The sequence below is a fragment of the Somniosus microcephalus genome, unplaced genomic scaffold (genome assembly GCF_052327205.1).
Source record: "Somniosus microcephalus isolate GS21.2 unplaced genomic scaffold, FLI_Smic_1.0 unresolved_chr1, whole genome shotgun sequence".
NCBI classification, from domain to species: Eukaryota; Metazoa; Chordata; class Chondrichthyes; order Squaliformes; family Somniosidae; genus Somniosus; species Somniosus microcephalus.
In genome coordinates, this window is record NW_028225179.1 from 43294589 (window position 1) to 43320574 (window position 25986).

The 25986-nt window shown below is 47.1% G+C and overlaps 1 protein-coding gene across 1 annotated transcript; it reads left to right on the forward strand.

Annotated features, from left to right (window-relative positions):
- Position 1: 1 nt before the first annotated feature.
- On the forward strand, positions 2-19367 carry LOC147094871 (arylamine N-acetyltransferase 1-like). The gene is made up of 3 exons (XM_085974484.1): positions 2-80; positions 4055-4157; positions 17800-19367. The coding sequence occupies exon 3, from the start codon at positions 17818-17820 to the stop codon at positions 18655-18657; it is 840 nt and encodes a 279-aa protein (XP_085830610.1). The 5' UTR covers positions 2-80; positions 4055-4157; positions 17800-17817; the 3' UTR covers positions 18658-19367.
- The last annotated feature ends 6619 nt before the right edge of the window (positions 19368-25986 follow it).

Sequence of the window (25986 nt, forward strand, 5' to 3'; positions counted from 1 at the left end):
CGTCAGAGCACTGCGTCGACCTCAGGAGAGCTGGAGGGGAGTTTCCCTGTCAGGTTTCTTAGAAGGAAGCCCAGTTTGAGGTAATCGTACTTGGCTGTATTCTCCTCAATGTTCGTTTCAGGAAGAAACTGGCAGCAATGATCTTTTTCCAGGCACTCCAAAGAGATTTATCTCCAACATACTTCCTCTCAGTATATTATTTTTTAACACCGATTTAAAGTAATTGGTGGGAGGATTAAAGGGGATTTGAGGGGAAATGTCTTCACCCAGAGGGTTGTGGGGGTCTGGAACTCACTGCCTGAAAGGGTGGTAGAGGCAGGAACCCTAACCACATTTAAAAAGTACTTGGATGTGCACTTGGGAGGCTCTAACCTGCAGGGCTGCTGACCAAGAGCTGGGAAGTGGGATTAGGCCGGATAGCTCCTTGTTGGCCGGCACGGACAGGATGGGCCGAATGGCCTCCTCCTGTGCTGTAACTTTCTATGATTCTATGAAATTAAAAGGGTGGTCAGAGGAGGGGTGGGGCCGATTAGGGACCTACGCATGGAGGCCGAGGGCATGGCTGAGGTACTAACCGAGTACTTTGCATCTGTCTTCAACAAGGAAGAAGATTGCCGCCAAAATCATAGTGAAAGAGGAGGTAGAGGAGATGCTTGGTAGGATAAACATTGATAAAGAGGTATTAGAAAGGCTGGCTGTACTTAAAGTAGGTAAATCAACCAGGAGCAGATGGGATGCATTCTAGGATGCGAAGGGAATTGAGGGCGGAAATCGCAGAGGTACTGGCCATTATATTCCAATCCTCCATAGATACGGGGGTGGTGCCAGAGGACTGGAGAATTGCAAATATTACACCATTGTTCAAAAAAAGGTGTAAGTATAAACCCAGCAACTACAGGCCAGTCAGTTTAACCTCGGTAGACGAGACAGTGTAGAGTGAGCTTTACTCTGTAGCTAACCTTGTGCTGTACCTGCCCCAGAAGTGTTTGATGAGACAGTGTAGAGGGAGATTTGCTCTGTATCTAACCCGTGCTGCATCTGCCCTGGGAGTGTTTGATGGGACAGTGTAGAGGAAGCTTTACTCTGTATCTAACCCGTGCTGTGCCTGCCCTGGGAGTGTCTGATGGGGACAGTGTAGAGGGAGCTGTATCTAACCCGTGCTGTACCTGCCCCAGAAGTGTTTGATGAGACAGTGTAGAGGGAGATTTGCTCTGTATCTAACCCGTGCTGCATCTGCCCTGGGAGTGTTTGATGGGACAGTGTAGAGGGAGCTTTACTCTGTATCTAACCCGTGCTGTACCTGCCCTGGGAGTGTTTGATGGGACAGTGTAGAGGAAGCTTTACTCTGTATCTAACCCGTGCTGTACCTGCCCTAGGAGTGTTTGATGGGACAGTGTAGAGGAAGCTTTACTCTGTATCTAACCCGTGCTGTACCTGCCCTGGGAGTGTTTGATGGGACAGTGTAGAGGGAGCTTTACTCTGTATCTAACCCGTGCTGTACCTGCCCTGGGAGTGTTTGATGGGACAGTGTAGAGGGAGCTTTACTCTGTATCTAACCTGTGCTGTACCTGCCCTGGGAGTATTTGATGGGACAGTGTAGAGGAAGCTTTACTCTGTATCTAACCCGTGCTGTACCTGCCCTGGGAGTGTTTGATGGGACAATGTAGAGGAAGCTTTACTCTGTATCTAACCCGTGCTGTACCTGCCCTGGGAGTGTTTGATGGGACAGTGTAGAGGGAGCTGTACTCTGTATCTAACCCGTGCTGTACCTGCCCTGGGAGTGTTTGATGGGACAGTGTAGAGGGAGCTTTACTCTGTATCTAACCCATGCTGTACCTGCCCTGGGAGTGTTTGATGGGACAGTGTAGAGGGAGCTTTACTCTGTATCTAACCTGTGCTGTACCTGCCCTGGGAGTGTTTGATGGGACAGTGTAGAGGGAGCTTTACTCTGTATCTAACCCGTGCTGTACCTGCCCTGGGAGTGTTTGATGGGACAGTGTAGAGGGAGCTTTACTCTGTATCTAACCCGTGCTGTACCTGCCCCGGGAGTGTTTGATGGGACAGTGTAGAGGGAGCTTTACTCTGTATCTAACCCGTGCTGTACCTGCCCTGGGAGTGTTTGATGGGACAGTGTAGAGGGAGCTTTACTCTGTATCTAACCCATGCTGTACCTGCCCTGGGAGTGTTTGATGGGACAGTGTAGAGGGAGCTTTCACATTCAACTTTGAGTTAAATTATGGCTTGTGTTCCCTTGAGTTTAGAAGGTTGAGGACAGATCTAGTCAAGGTCTTTAACATGATGATGTAATTTGATAGATTGGATACAGAGAAACTATTTCCTCTGGTGAGGGGGAGTCCAGAACAAGGGGACATCACCTTAAAATTAGAGCCAGGCCGTTCAGGGGTGATGTCAGAAAGCATTTCTTCACACAAAGGCTCGTGGAAATCTGAAACTCTCTTTCCCAAAATGCTGTGGATGCTGGGGGGAGAGGGGTTTCAAATTTTCAACAGTGAGATTGCTAGATTGTTGTTGCGTCAGGGTATCAAGGGACATGGAGCCAAGGCAGGTAAGTGGGAGTTAAGGTACAGATCAGTCATGATCTGATTGAGTGGCGGGACAGGCTCACTGGGCGGAATAGCCTCCTCCAGTTCCCATGTTTCTAAGTTAGATTCATAGAAAGATACAGCACCAAAGGAGGCCATTCGGCCCATCGTTCCTGTGCCGGCTCTTTGGCCGAGCTGTCCAATTCGTCCCATTCCCCCCCTGATCTTTCCCAACAGCCCTGCAAATTTTTCCCCTTCCAGTATTTATCCAATTCCCCTTTTGAAAGTTACTGTTGAATCTGCTTCTACCGCCCTTTCAGGCAGAGCATTCCAGATCACAACAACTCGCTGCGTAAAAGAAGGTTTCTTCATCTCCCCTCAAGTTGAGAAATCTGTTAAAAAGCTTACACAATCTTTGGCTTTATTAATAGTGGCATAGAGCACAAAAGCAAGGAAGTTATGCTAAACCCTGTATAAAGCACTGGTTAGGGCCCAGCGGGAGTATTGTGTCCAATTCTGGGCACCGCACTTTAGGAAGGATGTCAAGGCCTTGGAGAGGGTACAGAGGAGATTGACCAGAATGGTACCGGGGATGAGGGACTTCAGTGATGTGGAGAGACTGGAGAAGCTGGGGTTGTTCTCCTTAGAGCAGAGAAGGTTAAGGGGAGATTGACTAGAATGGTACCGGGGATGAGGGACTTCAGTTACGTGGAGAGACTGGAGAAGCTGGGGTTGTTCTCCTTAGAGCAGAGAAGGTTAAGGGGAGATTGACTAGAATGGTACCAGGGATGAGGGACTTCAGTTATGTGGAGAGACTGGAGAAGCTGGGATTGTTCTCCTTAGAGCAGAGAAGGTTAAGGGGAGATTGACCAGATTGGTACCGGGGATGAGGGACTTCAGTTACGTGGAGAGACTGGAGAAGCTGGGATTGTTCTCCTTAGAGCAGAGAAGATTAAGGGGAGATTGACCAGAATGGTACCAGGGATGAGGGACTTCAGTTACGTGGAGAGACTGGAGAAGCTGGGAATGTTCTCCTTAGAGCAGAGAAGATTAAGGGGAGATTGACCAGAATGGTACCAGGGGTGAGGGACTTCAGTGATGTGGAGAGACTGGAGAAGCTGAGATTGTTCTCCTTAGAGCAAAGAAGGTTAAGGGGAGATTGACCAGAATGGTACCAGGGGATGAGGGGCTTCAGTTACGTGGAGAGACTGGAGAAGCTGGGATTGTTCTCCTTAGAGCAGAGAAGGTTAAGGGGAGATTGACCAGAATGGTACCGGGGATGAGGGACTTCTGTCCTGTACAAGCCTATGGATAACTGGGAGTGAGTTACATTCTGTCTTGCAATAATGCAAAGAGTCTCTCAAGGTGCATTGGCATTGAATCATTGAAACGTGGGCATCGCTCCAATTGGTGGGTCATTGTCACATGAGCCGGGTGAGTTATAATTTACACGGTGGCCTCACCTCTCCTGACTCACATCCTGCCTGTTCTTGCACTTTGTACTGTGTCAGGTTAACAAGTAGCTGGGCGGCCGGGCGCAGGTGCTGGAGCCTGATTTGCAAGTGTTCAAGACCGCAGGCAAGGGTGTATGAGCTGCGTCCAGACCAGGGCACGGTGAGTGGAAACCACAGTGAGGTGGGGGGGGGGCGGTCGGGGGGGGTGGGGAGTCTGTAAATGGTACAGCGGAGTGCGGACAGAGAGTGTGAGGGAGACAAGGGGCGAGTATGTGTGAGGAACAGAGTCTGGGAGCGAGGGAGAGAGAGGGGGCAGTGAGAGAGAGCGAAGGAGAGAGAGAGGGAGTGTGAAATACAGAGACAGAGAGTGAGTGAGCGAGCAGGGGAGAGAGAGGAGAGATTGTGAGAAACAGAGACAGAGAGTGAATGAGAGCGGGGGAGAGCGAGTGTGAGAAACAGACAGAGAGTGAGTGAGCGATCGGGGGAGAGTGAGAAAGAGCGAGAGGGTGTGAGTAACAGAGACAGAGGGTGAGTGAGAGCGGGGGACCATCCATCAATATAAGCTAGGGACCATCCATCAATATTAGCTAGGGACCATCCATCAATATAAGCTAGGGAACATCCATCAATATAAGCTAGGGAACATCCATCAATATTAGCTAGGGACCATCCATCAATATTAGCTAGGGACCATCCATCAATATTAGCTAGGGACCATCCATCAATATAAGCTAGGGAACATCCATCAATATAAGCTAGGGAACATCCATCATTATTAGCTAGGGACCATCCATCAATATAAGCTAGGGAAACATCCATCAATATTAGCTAGGGACCATCCATCAATATAAGCTAGGAACCATCCATCAATATAAGCTAGGGAACATCCATCAATATAAGCTAGGGACCATCCATCAATATAAGCTAGGGAACATCCATCAATATAAGCTAGGGAACATCCATCAATATTAGCTAGGGACCATCCATCAATATAAGCTAGGGAACATCCATCAATATAAGCTAGGGAACATCCATCAATATAAGCTAGGGAACATCCATCAATATTAGCTAGGGACCATCCATCAATATAAGCTAGGGAACATCCATCAATATAAGCTAGGGACCATCCATCAATATTAGCTAGGGAACATCCATCAATATTAGCTAGGGACCATCCATCAATATAAGCTAGGGAACATCCATCAATATAAGCTAGGGAACATCCATCAATATAAGCTAGGGACCATCCATCAATATAAGCTAGGGAACATCCATCAATATAAGCTAGGGAACATCCATCAATATAAACTAGGGAACATCCATCAATATAAGCTAGGGACCGTCCATCTCTTTAAGCTAGGGACAGTCCATCAATATAAGCGAGAGGGCCATCTATCAATATAGGCATGGGACCGTCCATCAATATAAGCTAGGGACCGTCTATCAATCTAAGCTAGGGACAGTCAATCAATATAAGCTAGCGGCCGACCAGCAATATAAACTAGAGACCATCCATCAATATAAGCCAGAGATCGTCCATCAATTTAAGCTAGAGACTGTCTACTATGTGAGCTAGGGACCGTCCATCAATATAAGCTAGAGACTATCTACTATGTAAGCTAGGGACTGTCCATCAATATAAGCATAGTACTGTCATTCAATATAAGTTAGGGACCGTCGATCAGTATAAGCTAGGGGCCGTCCATCAATATCAGCTAGGGATAATCCATCAACATAAGCAAGGGATTGTCTATAAATATAAGGTAGGGACTATCCAACAAATAAGCTAGAGAACAACCATCAATATAAGCTGGGGGCCGTCCATCAATATAAGCTGGGGGCCATCCATCAAAATAAGCTAGGGACCGTCCATCAATATAAGCTGGGGACTGTCCATCAATATAAGCTAGGGACCATCCATCAAAATAAGCTAGGGCCCGTTCATTTCTTTAAGCTAGGAACCATCCATCAATATAAGCTGGGGACCGTCCATCAATAATAGCCAGGGGACTTCTATCAATATTAGCTAGGGGCCGTCCATTAATATAAGCCAGGGGCCGTCCATCAATATATGCTAGAAAATGTTCACCAATAGAAGTTGAGGCTGTCCATCAATATAAGGTAGGGACCATCCATCAATATAAGCCAGGGGCCATCTATCAATATAAGCTAGGGACCATCCATCAATATAAGCTAGGGACCGTCCCTCAATCTAAGCTAGGAACCGTTCCTCAACCTAAGCTAGGGACCGTCCATCAATATAAGTTAGGGAGCATCCATCAATATAAGGTAGGGGTCATCCAACAATATAAGCTAGGGACGGTACGCCAATATAAGCTAGGGCCCTTTCATCTCTAAGCTAGGGACCATCCATCAATATAAGCTAACGACCGTCCAGTAATATAAGCCAGGGGCCGTCCATCAATATAAACTAGGGGCCGTCCATTAATATATGTTAGAAAACGTTTACCAATAGAAGATGGGACCTTCCATCAATATAAGCTAGGGATAGTCCATTAAAATAAGCTAGGGACCGTCCACCAATATAAGCTAGGGGCCGTCCACCAATATAAGCTAGGGACCGCCCCTCAATCTAAGCTAGGGAATGTCCCTCAATATAAGCTATGGACCATCCCTCAATATAAGCTAGGGACCGTCCCTCAATATAAGCTAGGGAGCGTCCCTCAATATAAGGTAGGGGTCAGCCAACAATATAAGCTAGGGGTCGTCCATCAAAATAAGCTAGGGAACATCCATCAATATAAGCCAGGGACCTTCCATCAATATAAGACAGAGACCATCAATCAATATAAGCCAGGGCCCATCCATCAATATATGCTAGAAAATGTTCACCAATAGAAGTTGGGACTGTCCATCAATATAAGTTAGGGAGCGTCCATCAATATAAGGTAGGGGTCGTCCAACAATATAAGCTAGGGATGGTACGTCAATATAAGCTAGGGCCCTTTCATCTCTTTGAGCTAGGGACCATCCATCAATATAAGCTAGGGACCATCCATCAATATATGTTAGAAAACGTTCACCAATAGAAGTTGGGACTGTCCATCAATATAAGCTAGGGATAGTCCATCAAAATAAGCTAGGGACTGTCCCTCAATCTAAGCTAGGGAGCATCCATCAATGTAGGGGTCGTCCAACAATATAAGCTAGGGACTGTCCGTCAATATAAGCTAGGGGCCATCCATCAATATAAGGTAGGGACTGGCCATCACTATAAGCTAGGGATCATCCCTCAATGTAAGCTATGGACCGTCCCTCAATCTAAGCTAGGGACCGTCCATCAATAAAAGTTAGGGACCTTCCAACAATATAAGCTAGGGACCGTCCATCAATATAAGCTAGGGACCATCCATCAATATAGGCCAGGGGCCATCCATCAATATAAGCCAGGAACCGTCCATCAATACAAGCCAAGGGCCATCTATCAATATAAGCTAGAGACCATCCATCAATATATGTTAGAAAACGTTCACCAATAGAAGTTGGGACCGTCCATCAATATAAACTAGGGATAGTCCATCAAAATAAGCTAGGGACCATCCATCAATATAAGCTAGGGGCCGTCCATCAATATAAGCTAGGGGACCGTCCATCAAAATAAGCTAGGGGCCGTCCAACAACATAAGCTAGGGACCATCCCTCAATGTAAGCTAGGGACCATCCCTCAATCTAAGCTAGGGAATGTCCCTCAATATAAGCTATAGAAACATAGAAGATAGGAGAAGGAGTAGGCCATTCGGCCCCTCGAGCCTGCTCCGCCATTCAATGAGACAATGGCTGATCATCCAAATTCAGTACCCTGTTCCTGCCTTCTCCCCATATCCCTTGATCCCTTTAGCCTTAAGAAATCTATCCAACTCCTTCTTGAATATATTTAATGAATTGGCCGCTACTGCCTTCTTTGGTAGAGAATTCCACAGGTTCACCACTCTCTGGGTGAAGAAATTCCTCCTCATCTCAGTCCTAAATGGCTTACCCCTTACCCTTAGACTGTGACCCCTGGTTCTGGACTCCCCGACCATCGGGAACATCCTTCTTGCATCTAGTCTGTCTAGTCCTGTTAGAATTTTATAAGTTTCGATGAGATCCTCTCTCCTTCTAAACTCCAGCGAGTACAAGCCCAATCGACCCAATCTCTCCTCATACGTCATTTCTGCCATCCCAGGTATCAGTCTGGTGAATCTTCGCTGCACTCCTTCCATGGCAAGAACATCCTTCCTCAGATATGGACCATCAATATAAGCTAGGGGCCGTCCATCAATATAAACTAGGGCCCATTCATCTGTTTAAGCTAGGGACCATCTATCAAAATAAGCTATGGACCATCCATCAATATAAGCCAGGGGCCGTCCATTAATATAAGCTAGGGACCATCCATCAATATATGCTAGAAAATGTTCACCAATAGAAGTTGGGACTGTCCATCAATATAAGCTAGGGACCGTCCATCAATATAAATTAGGGAGCATCCATCAATATAAGCTAGGGACCGTTCATCACTTTAAGCTAGGGACCATCCATCAATATAAGCTAGGGACCGTATATCTCTTTAAGCTAGGGACCATCCATCAATATAAGCCAGGGACCGTCCATCAATATAAGCCAGGGGCCATCCATCAATATAAGCTAGGGATCATCCATCAATATATGCCAGAAAACGTTCACCAATAGAAGTTGGGACTGTCCATCAATATAAGCTAGGGACCGTCCATGAATATAAGCTAGGGGCCATCCATCAATATAAGTTAGGGGATGTCCATCAATATAAGCTAGGGACACGTCCACCAATATAAGCTAGGGACCATCCATCAATATAAGCTTAGGGACCAGTCATCAATATAAGCTAGGAACCGTCACCAATATAAGCCAGGGACTGTTATCAATATAAGCTCGGGGCCGTCAATCAATATAAGCTAGGGACCATCCATCAATATAAGTTAGGGAGCGTCCATCAATATAAGCTAGGGACCATCAATCAATATAAGCTAGGGACCGTCAATCAATGTAAGCTCAGTGGCCCTCCATCCATATAAGCTGGGGACCGTCCGTCAATATAGGCTAGGGACCGTCCATCAATATAAGCCAGGGGCCATCCATCATTATAAGCTAGGGACCGTCCATCAATATAAGCCAGGGGCTGTCCATCAATACAAGCTAGGGGCCGTCCATCATTATAAGGTAGGGTCCGTCCCTCAATGTAAGCTAGGGACCATTCCACAATCTAAGCTAGGGACCGTCCATCAATATAAGCTAGGGGCCATCCATCAATATAAGTTAGGGAGCATCCATCAATAGCATCCATCAATATAAGCTAGTGACCATCCATCAATATAAGCCAGGGACCGTCCATCAATATAAGCCAGGGACCATCTATCAATATAAGCTAGGGGCCGTCAATTAATATAAGCTAGGGACTATACATCAATATAAGCCAGGTATCATCTATCAATATAAGCTAGGGGCCATCCATTAATATAAGCCAGCGACCATCCATCAATATAAGTTAGGGAGCATCCATCAATATAAGCTAGCGACCATCCATCAATATAAGCCAGGGACCGTCCATCAATATTAGCCAGGGACCATCTATCAATATAAGCTAGGGGCCGTCCATTAATATAAGCTAGGGACCATCCATCAATATAAGCTAGAAAACGTTCACCAATAGAAGTTGGGATAGTCCATCAAAATAAGCTAGGGACCATCCAACAATATAAACTAGGGACCATCCATCAATATAAGCTAGGAAGCATCCAGCAATATAAGCTAGGGACCGTCCATCAATATAAGCTAGGAACCATCCATCAATATAAGCTAGGGAACATCCATCAATATAAGCTAGGGACCATCCATCAATATAAGCTAGGGAACATCCATCAATATAAGCTAGGGAACATCCATCAATATTAGCTAGGGACCATCCATCAATATAAGCTAGGGAACATCCATCAATATAAGCTAGGGAACATCCATCAATATAAGCTAGGGAACATCCATCAATATTAGCTAGGGACCATCCATCAATATAAGCTAGGGAACATCCATCAATATAAGCTAGGGACCATCCATCAATATTAGCTAGGGAACATCCATCAATATTAGCTAGGGACCATCCATCAATATAAGCTAGGGAACATCCATCAATATAAGCTAGGGAACATCCATCAATATAAGCTAGGGACCATCCATCAATATAAGCTAGGGAACATCCATCAATATAAGCTAGGGAACATCCATCAATATAAACTAGGGAACATCCATCAATATAAGCTAGGGACCGTCCATCTCTTTAAGCTAGGGACAGTCCATCAATATAAGCGAGAGGGCCATCTATCAATATAGGCATGGGACCGTCCATCAATATAAGCTAGGGACCGTCTATCAATCTAAGCTAGGGACAGTCAATCAATATAAGCTAGCGGCCGACCAGCAATATAAACTAGAGACCATCCATCAATATAAGCCAGAGATCGTCCATCAATTTAAGCTAGAGACTGTCTACTATGTGAGCTAGGGACCGTCCATCAATATAAGCTAGAGACTATCTACTATGTAAGCTAGGGACTGTCCATCAATATAAGCATAGTACTGTCATTCAATATAAGTTAGGGACCGTCGATCAGTATAAGCTAGGGGCCGTCCATCAATATCAGCTAGGGATAATCCATCAACATAAGCAAGGGATTGTCTATAAATATAAGGTAGGGACTATCCAACAAATAAGCTAGAGAACAACCATCAATATAAGCTGGGGGCCGTCCATCAATATAAGCTGGGGGCCATCCATCAAAATAAGCTAGGGACCGTCCATCAATATAAGCTGGGGACTGTCCATCAATATAAGCTAGGGACCATCCATCAAAATAAGCTAGGGCCCGTTCATTTCTTTAAGCTAGGAACCATCCATCAATATAAGCTGGGGACCGTCCATCAATAATAGCCAGGGGACTTCTATCAATATTAGCTAGGGGCCGTCCATTAATATAAGCCAGGGGCCGTCCATCAATATATGCTAGAAAATGTTCACCAATAGAAGTTGAGGCTGTCCATCAATATAAGGTAGGGACCATCCATCAATATAAGCCAGGGGCCATCTATCAATATAAGCTAGGGACCATCCATCAATATAAGCTAGGGACCGTCCCTCAATCTAAGCTAGGAACCGTTCCTCAACCTAAGCTAGGGACCGTCCATCAATATAAGTTAGGGAGCATCCATCAATATAAGGTAGGGGTCATCCAACAATATAAGCTAGGGACGGTACGCCAATATAAGCTAGGGCCCTTTCATCTCTAAGCTAGGGACCATCCATCAATATAAGCTAACGACCGTCCAGTAATATAAGCCAGGGGCCGTCCATCAATATAAACTAGGGGCCGTCCATTAATATATGTTAGAAAACGTTTACCAATAGAAGATGGGACCTTCCATCAATATAAGCTAGGGATAGTCCATTAAAATAAGCTAGGGACCGTCCACCAATATAAGCTAGGGGCCGTCCACCAATATAAGCTAGGGACCGCCCCTCAATCTAAGCTAGGGAATGTCCCTCAATATAAGCTATGGACCATCCCTCAATATAAGCTAGGGACCGTCCCTCAATATAAGCTAGGGAGCGTCCCTCAATATAAGGTAGGGGTCAGCCAACAATATAAGCTAGGGGTCGTCCATCAAAATAAGCTAGGGAACATCCATCAATATAAGCCAGGGACCTTCCATCAATATAAGACAGAGACCATCAATCAATATAAGCCAGGGCCCATCCATCAATATATGCTAGAAAATGTTCACCAATAGAAGTTGGGACTGTCCATCAATATAAGTTAGGGAGCGTCCATCAATATAAGGTAGGGGTCGTCCAACAATATAAGCTAGGGATGGTACGTCAATATAAGCTAGGGCCCTTTCATCTCTTTGAGCTAGGGACCATCCATCAATATAAGCTAGGGACCATCCATCAATATATGTTAGAAAACGTTCACCAATAGAAGTTGGGACTGTCCATCAATATAAGCTAGGGATAGTCCATCAAAATAAGCTAGGGACTGTCCCTCAATCTAAGCTAGGGAGCATCCATCAATGTAGGGGTCGTCCAACAATATAAGCTAGGGACTGTCCGTCAATATAAGCTAGGGGCCATCCATCAATATAAGGTAGGGACTGGCCATCACTATAAGCTAGGGATCATCCCTCAATGTAAGCTATGGACCGTCCCTCAATCTAAGCTAGGGACCGTCCATCAATAAAAGTTAGGGACCTTCCAACAATATAAGCTAGGGACCGTCCATCAATATAAGCTAGGGACCATCCATCAATATAGGCCAGGGGCCATCCATCAATATAAGCCAGGAACCGTCCATCAATACAAGCCAAGGGCCATCTATCAATATAAGCTAGAGACCATCCATCAATATATGTTAGAAAACGTTCACCAATAGAAGTTGGGACCGTCCATCAATATAAACTAGGGATAGTCCATCAAAATAAGCTAGGGACCATCCATCAATATAAGCTAGGGGCCGTCCATCAATATAAGCTAGGGGACCGTCCATCAAAATAAGCTAGGGGCCGTCCAACAACATAAGCTAGGGACCATCCCTCAATGTAAGCTAGGGACCATCCCTCAATCTAAGCTAGGGAATGTCCCTCAATATAAGCTATAGAAACATAGAAGATAGGAGAAGGAGTAGGCCATTCGGCCCCTCGAGCCTGCTCCGCCATTCAATGAGACAATGGCTGATCATCCAAATTCAGTACCCTGTTCCTGCCTTCTCCCCATATCCCTTGATCCCTTTAGCCTTAAGAAATCTATCCAACTCCTTCTTGAATATATTTAATGAATTGGCCGCTACTGCCTTCTTTGGTAGAGAATTCCACAGGTTCACCACTCTCTGGGTGAAGAAATTCCTCCTCATCTCAGTCCTAAATGGCTTACCCCTTACCCTTAGACTGTGACCCCTGGTTCTGGACTCCCCGACCATCGGGAACATCCTTCTTGCATCTAGTCTGTCTAGTCCTGTTAGAATTTTATAAGTTTCGATGAGATCCTCTCTCCTTCTAAACTCCAGCGAGTACAAGCCCAATCGACCCAATCTCTCCTCATACGTCATTTCTGCCATCCCAGGTATCAGTCTGGTGAATCTTCGCTGCACTCCTTCCATGGCAAGAACATCCTTCCTCAGATATGGACCATCAATATAAGCTAGGGGCCGTCCATCAATATAAACTAGGGCCCGTTCATCTGTTTAAGCTAGGGACCATCTATCAAAATAAGCTATGGACCATCCATCAATATAAGCCAGGGGCCGTCCATTAATATAAGCTAGGGACCATCCATCAATATATGCTAGAAAATGTTCACCAATAGAAGTTGGGACTGTCCATCAATATAAGCTAGGGACCGTCCATCAATATAAATTAGGGAGCATCCATCAATATAAGCTAGGGACCGTTCATCACTTTAAGCTAGGGACCATCCATCAATATAAGCTAGGGACCGTATATCTCTTTAAGCTAGGGACCATCCATCAATATAAGCCAGGGACCGTCCATCAATATAAGCCAGGGGCCATCCATCAATATAAGCTAGGGATCATCCATCAATATATGCCAGAAAACGTTCACCAATAGAAGTTGGGACTGTCCATCAATATAAGCTAGGGACCGTCCATGAATATAAGCTAGGGGCCATCCATCAATATAAGTTAGGGGATGTCCATCAATATAAGCTAGGGACACGTCCACCAATATAAGCTAGGGACCATCCATCAATATAAGCTTAGGGACCAGTCATCAATATAAGCTAGGAACCGTCACCAATATAAGCCAGGGACTGTTATCAATATAAGCTCGGGGCCGTCAATCAATATAAGCTAGGGACCATCCATCAATATAAGTTAGGGAGCGTCCATCAATATAAGCTAGGGACCATCAATCAATATAAGCTAGGGACCGTCAATCAATGTAAGCTCAGTGGCCCTCCATCCATATAAGCTGGGGACCGTCCGTCAATATAGGCTAGGGACCGTCCATCAATATAAGCCAGGGGCTGTCCATCAATACAAGCTAGGGGCCGTCCATCATTATAAGGTAGGGTCCGTCCCTCAATGTAAGCTAGGGACCATTCCACAATCTAAGCTAGGGACCGTCCATCAATATAAGCTAGGGGCCATCCATCAATATAAGTTAGGGAGCATCCATCAATAGCATCCATCAATATAAGCTAGTGACCATCCATCAATATAAGCCAGGGACCGTCCATCAATATAAGCCAGGGACCATCTATCAATATAAGCTAGGGGCCGTCAATTAATATAAGCTAGGGACTATACATCAATATAAGCCAGGTATCATCTATCAATATAAGCTAGGGGCCATCCATTAATATAAGCCAGCGACCATCCATCAATATAAGTTAGGGAGCATCCATCAATATAAGCTAGCGACCATCCATCAATATAAGCCAGGGACCGTCCATCAATATTAGCCAGGGACCATCTATCAATATAAGCTAGGGGCCGTCCATTAATATAAGCTAGGGACCATCCATCAATATAAGCTAGAAAACGTTCACCAATAGAAGTTGGGATAGTCCATCAAAATAAGCTAGGGACCATCCAACAATATAAACTAGGGACCATCCATCAATATAAGCTAGGAAGCATCCAGCAATATAAGCTAGGGACCGTCCATCAATATAAGCTAGGCAGCATCCAGCAATATAAGCTAGGGGCCGTCCATCAATATAAGCTAGGGACAGTCCATCGATATAAGTTACAGGCAGTCCCTCAATATAAGGTGGGAACTGTCCATCAATGTAAGATACGGACAGTTTGATCAATATAAGCTATAGACCGTCCATCAATTTACAGTAGAGACCATCCATCAATATAAGCTAGGGGGCCGTCCATCAATATAAGCTAGGGGCCATCCATCAATGTAAGCTAGGGGCCATCCATCAATGTAAGCTAGGGGCCATCCATCAATGTAAGCTAGGGGCCATCCATCAATGTAAGCTAGGGAATATCCATCAATATAACATAAGGACCGTCCATCCATATAAGCTAGGGGGCCATCCATCAATATAGATTAGAGACCGTCCATCAATATAAGCAAGGGACAGTCAATCAATATATAAGCTATAGACCGTCCACCAATATAAACTAGGGGCCGTCCATCAATATAAGCTAGGAAACACCCATCAATATAAACTAGCGGCCGTCCATTAATATAAGCTAGGGACTATCCATCAATATATGCTAGGGAACGTACAATCATAAAAGTTGGGACCATCCATCAATATAAGTTAGGGACCATCCATCAATATAAGCCAGGGACCATCCATCAATATAAGCCAGGGGCCGTCTATCAATATAAGCTGGGGACCGTCCATCAATATGGGCGAGGGAACGTCCATCAATATAAGGTAGGGGCCGTCCATAAATATAAGCAAGGGACCGTCCATCAATATAAGCTAGCGACCATCCATCAATACAAGCTAGAGACCATCCATCAATATAAGCTAGGGAATGTCCATCAATATAAGCTAGAGATCATCCATCAATATAAGCTAGGGACCATTCATCAATATAAGCTAGGGACCGTCCATCAATATAAGCTGGAGACCATCCATCAATATAAGCTAGGGACCGTCCATCAATATAAGCTAGGGACCGTCCATCAATATAAGCTGGGGCTGTCCATTAATAAGCTAGGGATGATCCATCAATATAAGATGGGGATCGTCCATCAATATAATCTAGGGACCATCCATCAATATAAGCTAGGGACCATACATCAATATAAGCTAGGGACCGTCCATCAATATAACTTGGGGGGCCATCCATTAATGTAAGCTAGGGACCAGTCATCAATATAAATTAGGGACCATCCATCAATATAAGGTAGGGGTCGTCCATCAATACAAGCTAGGGACTGTTCATCAATATAACTTGGGGGCCATCCATTAATATAAGCTAGGGACTGTCCATCAATATAACTTGGTGGCCATCCATTAATATAAGCTAGGGACCATCAATCAATATAAGCTAGGGGCCATCCATCAATATAAGCTAGGGACCATCCATCAATATAAGCTAGGGACCATCCATCAATATAAGCTAGGGACCATCCATCAATATAAGCTAGGGGCCATCCATCAATATAAGCTAGAGACCGTCCATTAATATAAGCCAGGGGCCGTCCATCAATATAAGTTAGGGACCATCCATCAAATAAGATAGGGGGCTGTCCATCAACATAAGCTAGGGGCCGTCCATCACAATTAGGTAGGGGGCTGTTCATCAATATAAGTTAGGGACCACATATCAATATAAGCTAGGGACCGTCCATCAATATAACTTGGGGCGGGCATCCATTAATATAAGCTAGGGACTGTCCATCAATATAACTTGGTGGTCATCCATTAATATAAGCTAGGGACCATCAATCAATATAAGCTAGGGGCCATCCATCAATATAAGCTAGGGGCCGTCCATTAATATAAGCCAGGGGCCGTCCATCAATATGTTAGGGACCATCCATCAAATAAGATAGGGGGCTGTCCATCAACATAAGCTAGGGGCCGTCCATCACAATAAGACAGGGGGCTGTTCATCAATATAAGTTAGGGACCATATATCAATATAAGCTAGCTACCATCCATCAATATAACTTGGGGGGCCATCCATTAATATATAAGCTAGGGACTGTCCATCAATATAACTTGGGGGCCATCCATTAATATAAGCCAGGGACCGTCAATCAATATAAGCTAGGGGCCATCCATCAATATAAGCTAGGGACCGTCCATCAATATAAGCTAGGCGCCGTCCATTAATATAAGCCAGGGGCCGTCCATCAATATAAGCTGGGGACCGTCCATCAATATAAGCTGGAGACCATCCATCAATATAAGCTAGGGATCGTCCATCAATATAAGCTGGGGCTGTCCATTAATAAGCTAGGGATGATCCATCAATATAAGATGGGGATCGTCCATCAATATAAGCTAGGGGCCATCCATCAATATAAGCTAGGGACCATACATCAATATAAGCTAGGGACCGTCCATCAATATAACTTGGGGGGCCATCCATTAATGTAAGCTAGGGACCAGTCATCAATATAAATTAGGGACCATCCATCAATATAAGGTAGGGGTCGTCCATCAATACAAGCTAGGGACTGTTCATCAATATAACTTGGGGGCCATCCATTAATATAAGCTAGGGACTGTCCATCAATATAACTTGGTGGCCATCCATTAATGTAAGCTAGGGACCATCAATCAATATAAGCTAGGGGCCATCCATCAATATAAGCTAGGGACCATCCATCAATATAAGCTAGGGACCATCCATCAATATAAGCTAGGGACCATCCATCAATATAAGCTAGGGGGCCGTCCATCAATAATAGCTAGGGACCGTCTATCAATATAAGCTAGGGGCCGTCCATCAATGTAAGGTAGGCGCCATCAATACAAGGTAGTCACTAATAAATCCACTGGGGATTTCAGGAGAAACTTCTTTACCCAGAGAGTGGCGAGAATGTGGAACTCGCTACCACAGGGAGTGGTTGAGGCCAATAGCAGAGATGCATTTAAAGGGAAGCTAGATTAGTACATGAGGGAGAAAGGAATAGAAAGATATGCTGATGGGGTGAGATGAAGAGCGGTGGGAGGAGGCTCGTGTGGAGTATCAATGCCAGGATGGACTGGTTGGGCCGAATGGCCTGTTTCTCTGCTGTAAATTCTACGTCATACTTTGTAATTTGCATAGAGGCAGCGAAGGCCCAGGATGGACACGGCCACATACCTTGCTCGGATTGGCTACAAGGGTTCAACCCGGCCAACATTGGAAAACTTGGAGGAGATGCACAGGTGCCACGTTCTCTCGGTGCCCTTTGGAAGCCTGGCCATCCACAGCGGAGAGAAGATTGTCCTGGACATTCCCGCCCTCTACCAGAAAATCGTGGGACAGCACCGAGGGGGCTTCTGTTACGAGAACAATGGCTTGTTCTCCTGGCTTTTGGAAGAGCTGGGCTACGAGGTCACCCGCCTCTCCGGTCAAGTCAGGAACTCCGTCACGCAAAGGTTCGGGCCGCCCTATGACCATCTGATCTTGCTGGTGGACCTCGACGGGCGGAGGTGGTTGTGCGACGTCGGATTCGGAAGTGCCTTCAGAACCCCTCTTCTTCTCGAAGCAGAGACGGAGCAGGCCCGAGACAACGGGGTCTTCAAGCTTTGTGATGATAAGGGCGCTTGGTTTCTCCAAAGCTTCAATGTGGACAAAGGCTTGCCGGATGCCTGCAAAGCCTGGGTGACACTGTACAAGTTCACGTTGGACAAGCAAAAGCTCGAGGCCTTCACGCCCATGTGCGACTACCAGCAGACGTCTCCGAGCTCCATCTTCTTTTGCAAATCCTTCTGCTCCTTGCATCTGCCCAACGGCCAGATCACCTACATGGGCAGAAGGCTGATCACGACAGAGTTTGGAGGAGGCGGTGCGGGGAAAATCACCAGAGAGCTGGAAGAGAGTCAAATCCCCAAAGTCTTAAAGGAAATCTTTGGAATAACGCTGAGGAATCAACTCATTCCAAAAGACAATGACATTGTGCCACCTCCACTTGAATACTGAGCGCAACCATTGATCTACTCTGGACTCTACCGCTGGGCCCCGCTGCCACCTCCACCGTGTTCAAGTGGATATCAAAGCTTTTCATTATGAATAGCCCATTAAATAGAGGCGACTGTCTTACCTCCTGACTCCCCAAAGCTTCCCCACCATCTACAAGGCACAAGTCAGGAGTGTGATGGAATACTCTCCACTTGCCTGGATGAGTGCAGCTCCAACACTCAAGAAGCTCGACACCATTCAGGATAAAGCAGCCCGCTTGATTGGCACCCCATCCACCACCTTCAAAATTCACTCCCTCCACCACCGGCGCACCGTGGCTGCAGTGTGTACCATCTACAAGATGCACTGCAGCAACTCGCCAAGGCTTCTTCGGCAGCACCTCCCAAACCCGCGACCTCTACCACTTAGAAGGACAAGGGCAGCAGGCGCATGGGAACACCACCACCTCCCAGTTCCCCTCCAAGTCACACACCACCCTGACTTGGAAATATATCGGCCGTGTCTTCATCGTCGCTGGGTCAAAATCCTGGAACTCCCTCCCTAACAGCACTGTGGGAGTACCTTCAAAACACGGACTGCAGCAGTTCAAGAAGCCGGCTCACCGCCACCTTCTCCAGGGCAACTAGTGATGGGCAATAAATGCTGGCCTTGCCAGTGACGCCGACATCCCGTGAATGAATAAAGAAATAAACCCAAAATGAAGAAATCCACAGCGTCTCAGTAAAGGGAACTTTACTCTGTATCTAACCCGTGCTGTACCTGCCCTGGGAGTGTTTGATGGGACAGTGTAGAGGGAGCTTTACTCTGTATCTAACCCGTGCTGTACCTGCCCTGGGAGTGTTTGATGGGACAGTGTAGAGGGAGCTTTACTCTGTATCTAACTCGTGCTGTACCTGCCCTGGGAGTGTTTGATGGGACAGTGTAGAGGGAGCTTTACTCTGTATCTAACTCGTGCTGTACCTGCCCAGGGAGTGTTTGATGGGACAGTGTAGAGGGAGCTTTACTCTGTATCTAACTCGTGCTGTACCTGCCCAGGGAGTGTTTGATGGGACAGTGTAGAGGGAGCTTTACTCTGTATCTAACTCGTGCTGTACCTGCCCTGGGAGTGTTTGATGGGACAGTGTAGAGGGAGCTTTACTCTGTATCTAACTCGTGCTGTACCTGCCCAGGGAGTGTTTGATGGGACAGTGTAGAGGGAGCTTTACTCTGTATCTAACCCGTGCTGTACCTGCCCTGGGAGTGTTTGATGGGACAGTGTAGAGGGAGCTTTACTCTGTATCTAACCCGTGCTGTACCTGCCCTGGGAGTGTTTGATGAGACAGTGTAGAGGGAGCTTTACGGTGTATCTAATCCATGCTGTACCTGCCCTGGGAGTGTTTGATGGGGACAGTGTAGAGGGAGCTTTACTCTGTATCTAACCTGTGCTGTACCTGCCCTGGGAGTGTTTGATGGGACAGTGTAGAGGGAGTTTTACTCTGTATCTAACCCGTGCTGTACCTGCCCTGGGAGTGTTTGATGGGACAGTGTAGAGGGAGCTTTACTCTGTATCTAACCCGTGCTGTACCTGCCCTGGGAGTGTTTCATAGGACAGTGTAGAGGGAGCTTTACTCTGTATCTAACCCCGTGCTGTACCTGCCCTGGGAGTGTTTGATGGGACAGTGTAGAGTGAGCTTTACTCTGTATCTAACCCGTGCTGCACCTGCCCTGGGAGTGTTTGATGGGACAGTGTAGAGGCAGCTTTACTCTGTATCTAACCCGTGCTGTACCTGCCCTGGGAGTGTTTGATGGGACAGTGTAGAGGGAGCTTTACTCTGTATCTAACCCGTGCTGTACCTGCCCTGGGAGTGTTTGATGGGACAGTGTAGAGGGAGCTTTACTCTGTATCTAACCCGTGCTGTACCTGCCCTTGGAGTGTCTGATGGGACAGTGTAGAGGGAGCTTTACTCTGTATCTAACCCGTGCTGTACATGTCCTGGGAGTGTTTGATGGGACAGTGTAGAAGGAGCTTTACTCTGTATCTAACCCGTGCTGTACCTGCCCTTGGAGTGTCTGATGGGACAGTGTAGAGGGAGCTTTACTCTGTATCTAACCCATGCTGTACCTGCCCTGGGAGTGCTTCATTGGACAGTGTAGAGGGAGCTTTACTCTGTATCTACCCCATGCTGTACCTGCCCTGGGAGTGTCTGATGGGACAGTGTAGAGGGAGCTTTACTCTGTATCTACCCCATGCTGTACCTGCCCTGGGAGTGTTTGATGGGGACAGTGCAGAGGGAGCTTTACTCTGTATCTACCCCATGCTGTACCTGCCCTGGGAGTATTTGATGCGACAGTGTAGAGGGTGCTTTACTCTGTATCTAACCCATGCTGTACCTGCCCTGGGAGTGTTTGATGGGACAGTGTAGAGGGAGCTTTACTCTGTATCTAACCTGTGCTGTACCTGCCCTGGGTGTGTTTGATGGGACAGTGTAGAGGGAGCTTTACTCTGTATCTAACCCGTGCTGTACCTGCCCTGGGTGTGTTTGATGGGGCAGTGTAGAGGGAGCTTTACTCTGTATCTAACCCGTGCTGTACCTGCCCTGGGTGTGTTTGATGGGACAGTGTAGAGGGAGCTTTACTCTGTATCTAACCCGTGCTGTACCTTCCCTGGGAGTGTTTGATGGGACAGTGTAGAGGGAGCTTTACTCTGTGTCTACCCCATGCTGTACCTGCCCTGGGAGTATTTGAAGGGACAGTTTAGAGGGTGCTTTACTCTGTATCTAACCCGTGCTGTACCTGCCCTGGGAGTGTTTGATGGGACAGTGTAGAGGGAGCTTTACTCTGTATCTAACCCATGGTGTACCTGCCCTGGGCGTATTTGATGGGACAGTGTAGAGGGTGCTTTACTCTGTATCTAACCTGTGCTGTACCTGCCCTGGGAGTGTTAGATGGGACAGTGTAGAGGGAGCTTTACTCTGTATCTGACCCGTGCTGTACCTGCCCTGGGAGTGTTTGATGGGACAGTGTAGAGGGAGTTTTACTCTCTATCTGACCTGTGCTGTACCTGCCCTGGGAGTGTTTGATGGGACAGTGCAGAGGGAGCTTTACTCTGTATCTAACCCGTGCTGTACCTGCCCTGAGAATGTTTGATGGGACAGTGTAGAGGGAGCTTTACTCTGTAACTAACCTGTGCTATACCTGTCCTGGGAGTGTTTGATGGGACAGTGTAGAGGGAGCTTTACTCTGTATCTAACCCGTGCTGTACCTGCCCTGGGAGTGTTTGATGGGACAGTGTAGAGGGAGCTTTACTCTGTATCTAACCCGTGCTGTACCTGCCCTGGGAGAGTTTGATGGGACAGCATAGAGGGAGATTTACTCTGCATCTAACGAATACTGTACCTGCCCTGGGAGTGTTTGATGGGACAGTGTAGAGGCAGCTTTACTCTGTATCTAACCCATGCTGTACCAGCCCAGGAGTGTTTGATGGGACAGTGTAGAGGGAGCTTTACTCTGTATCTAACCCGTGCTGTACCTGCCCTGCGAGTGTTTGATGCGACAGTGTAGAGGGTGCTTTACTCTGTATCTAACCCGTGCTGTACCGGCACTGGGAGTGTTTGGTGGGACAGTGTAGAGGGAGCTTTACTCTGTACCTAACCCATGCTGTACCAGCCCGGGAGTGTTTGATGGGACAGTGTAGAGGGAGCTTTACTCTGTATCTAACCCGTGCTGTACCTGCCCTGGGAGTGTTTGATGGGACAATGTAGAGGAAGCTTTACTCTGTATCTAACCTGTGCTGTACCTGCCCTGGGAGTGTTTGATGGGACAATGTAGAGGGAGCTTTACTCTGTATCTAACCCGTGCTGTACCTGCCCTGGGAGTGTGTGATGGGACAGTGTAGAGGGAGCTTTACTCTGTATCTAACCTGTGCTGCACCTGCCTGGGAGTGTTTGATGGGACAGTGTAGAGGGAGCTTTACTCTGTATCTAACCGCTGCTGCACCTGCCCTAGGAGTGTTACATAGGACAATGTAGAGGGAGGTTTAATCTGTATCTAACCGATACTGTACCTGCCCTGGGAGTGTTTGATGGGACAATGTAGAGGAAGCTTTTCTCTGTATCTAACACGTGCTGTACCTGCCCTGGGAGTGTGTGATGGGACAGTGTAGAGGGAGCTTTACTCTTTATCTAACCTGTGCTGTACCTGCCCTGGGAGTGTTTGATGGGACAGGGTAGAGGGAGCTTTACTCTGTATCTAACCCGTGCTGTACCTGCCCTGGGACTGTTTGATGGGACAGTGTAGAGGGAGCTTTACTCTGTATCGAACCCGTGCTGTACCTGCCCAGGGAGTGTTTGATGGGACAATGTAGAGGGAGCTTTACTCTGTATCTAACCCGTGCTGCACCTGCCCTGGGAGTGTTTGATGGGACAGTGTAGAGGGAGCTTTACTCTGTGCCTAACCCGTGCTGTACCTGCCCTGGGAGTGTTTGATGGGACAGTGTAGAGGGAGCTTTTCTCTGTATCTAACCCGTGCTGTACCTGCCCTGGGAGTGTTTGATGGGACAGTGTAGAGGGAGCTTTACTCTGTATCTAACCCGTGCTCTACCTGCCCTGGGAGTGTTTGATGGGACAGTGTAGAGGGAGCGTTACTCTGTATCTAACCCATGCTGTACCTGCCCTGGGAGTGTTTGATAGGACAGTGTAGAGTGAGTTTTACTCTGTATCTAACCCGTGCTGTACCTGCCCTGGGAGTGTTTGATAGGACAGTGTAGAGGGAGCGTTACTCTGTATCTAACCCGTGCTGTACCTGCCCTGGGAGTGTTTGATGGGACAGTGTAGAGGGAGCTTTACTATGTATCTAACCCGTGCTATACCTGCCCTGGGAGTGTTTGATGGGACAGTGTAGAGGGAGTGTTACTCTGTATCTAACCCGTGCTGTACCTGCCCTGGTCGTGTTTGATAGGACAGTGTGGAGGGAGGTTTACTCTGTATGTAACCCGTGCTGTACCTGCCCTGGGAGTGTTTGATAGGACAGTGTAGAGGGAGCGTTACTCTGTATCTAACCCGTGCTGTACCTGCCCTGGGAGTGTTTGATAGGACAGTGTAGAGGGAGATTTACTCTGTATCTAACCCGTGCTGTACCTGCCCTGCGAGTGTTTGATGGGACAGTGTAGAGGGAGCTTTACTCTGTATCTAACCCGCGCTGTACCTGCCCTGGGAGTGTTTGATGGGACAGTGTAGAGGGAGCTTTACTCTGTATCTAACCTGTGCTGTACCTGCCCAGGGAGTGTTTGATGGGGCAGTGTAGAGGGAGATTTACTCTGTATCTAACCCGTGCTGTACCTGCCCTGGGAGTGTTTGATGGGACAGTGTAGAGGGAACGTTACTCTGTATCTAACCCGTGCTGTACCTGCCCAGGGAGTGTTTGATGGGACAATATAGAGGGAGCTTTACTCTGTATTTAACCCGTGCTGTACCTGCCCTGGGAGTGTTTGATGGGACAGTTTAGAGGGAGCTTTACTCTGTGTCTAACCAGTGCTGTACCTGTCCTGGGAGTGTTTGATGGGACAGTGTAGAGTGAGCTTTACTCTGTGTCTAACCCGTGCTGTACCTGCCCTGGGAGTGTTTGATGGGACAGTGTAGAGGGAGCTTTACTCTGTATCTAACCCCATGCTGTAACTGCCCTGGGATTGTGTGATGGGACAGTGTAGAGAGACCTTTACTCTGTATCTAACCTGTGCTGTACCAGCCCAGGGAGTGTTTGATGGGACAGTGTAGAGCGAGCTTTACTCTGTATCTAACCCGTGCTGTACCTGCCCTGGGAGTGTTTGATGGGGACAGTGTAGAGGGAGCTTTACTCTGTATCTACCCCATACTGTACCTGCCCTGGGAGTATTTGATGCGACAGTGTAGACGGTGCTTTACTCTGTATCTAACCCATGCTGTACCTGCCCTGGGAGTGTTTGATGGGACAGTGTAGAGGGAGCTTTACTCTGTATCTAACCCGTGCTGTACCTGCCCTGGGTGTGTTTGATGGGACAGTGTAGAGGGAGCTTTACTCTGTATCTAACCCGTGCTGTACCTGCCCTGGGTGTGTTTGATGTGAGAGTGTAGAGGGAGCTTTACTCTGTATCTAACCCGTGCTGTACCTGCCCTTGGAGTGTTTGATGGGGCAGTGTAGAGGGAGCTTTACTCTGTGTCTAACCCGTGCTGTACCTGCCCTGGGAGTGTTTGATAGGACAATGTAGAGGGAGCTTTACTCTGTATCTAACCGGTGCTGTACCTGCCCTGGGAGTGTTTGATAGGACAGTGTAGAGGGAGCGTTACTCTGTATCTAACCCGTGCTGTACCTGCCCTGGGATTGTGTGATGGGACAGTGTAGAGGGACCTTTACTCTGTATCTAACCCGTGCTGTACCTGCCCTGGGAGTGTTTGATGGGACAGTGTAGAGGGAGATTTACTCTTTATCTAACCGCTGCTGTACCTGCCCTGGGAGTGTTTGATGGGACAGTGTAGAGGGAGCTTTACTCTGTATCTAACCCATGCTATACCTGCCCTGGAAGTGTTTGATGGGACAGTGTAGAGGGAGCTTTACTCTGTATCTAACCCATGCTGTACCTGCCCTGGGAGTGTTTGATGGGACAGTGTAGAGGGAGCTTTACTCTGAATCTAACCCGTGCTGCACCTGCCCTGGGAGTGTTTGATGGGACAGTGTAGAGGGAGCGTTACTCTGTATCTAACCTGTGCTGTACCTGCCCAGGGTGTGTTTGATGGGACAATGTAGAGGGAGCTTTACTCTGTATCTAACCCGTGCTGTACCTGCCCTGGGAGTGTTTGATGGGACAGTGTAGAGGGAGCTTTACTCTGTGTCTAACCCGTGCTGTACCTGCCCTGGGAATGTTTGATGGGACAGTGTAGAGGGAGCTTTACTCTGTATCTAACCCGTGCTGTACCTGCCCTGGGAGTGTTTGATGGGACAGTGTAGAGGGAGCTTTACTGTGTATCTAACCTGTGCTGTACCTGCCCTGGGAGTGTTTGATGGGACAGTATAGAGGGAGCTTTACTCTGTATCTAACCCCGTGCTGTACCTGCCCAGGGAGTTTTTGATGGGACAGTGTAGAGGGAGCTTTACTCTGTATCTTACCCGTGCTGTACCTGCCCTGGGAGTGTTTGATGGGAGAGTGTAAAGGGAGCGTTTCTCTGTATCTAACCCATGCTGTACCTGCCCAGGGAGTGTTTGATGGGACAATGTAGAGGGAGCTTTACTCTGTATCTAACCCTGTGCTGTACCTGCCCTGGGAGTGTTTGATGGGACAGTGTAGAGTGAGCTTTTCTCTGTATCTAACCCGTGCTGTAC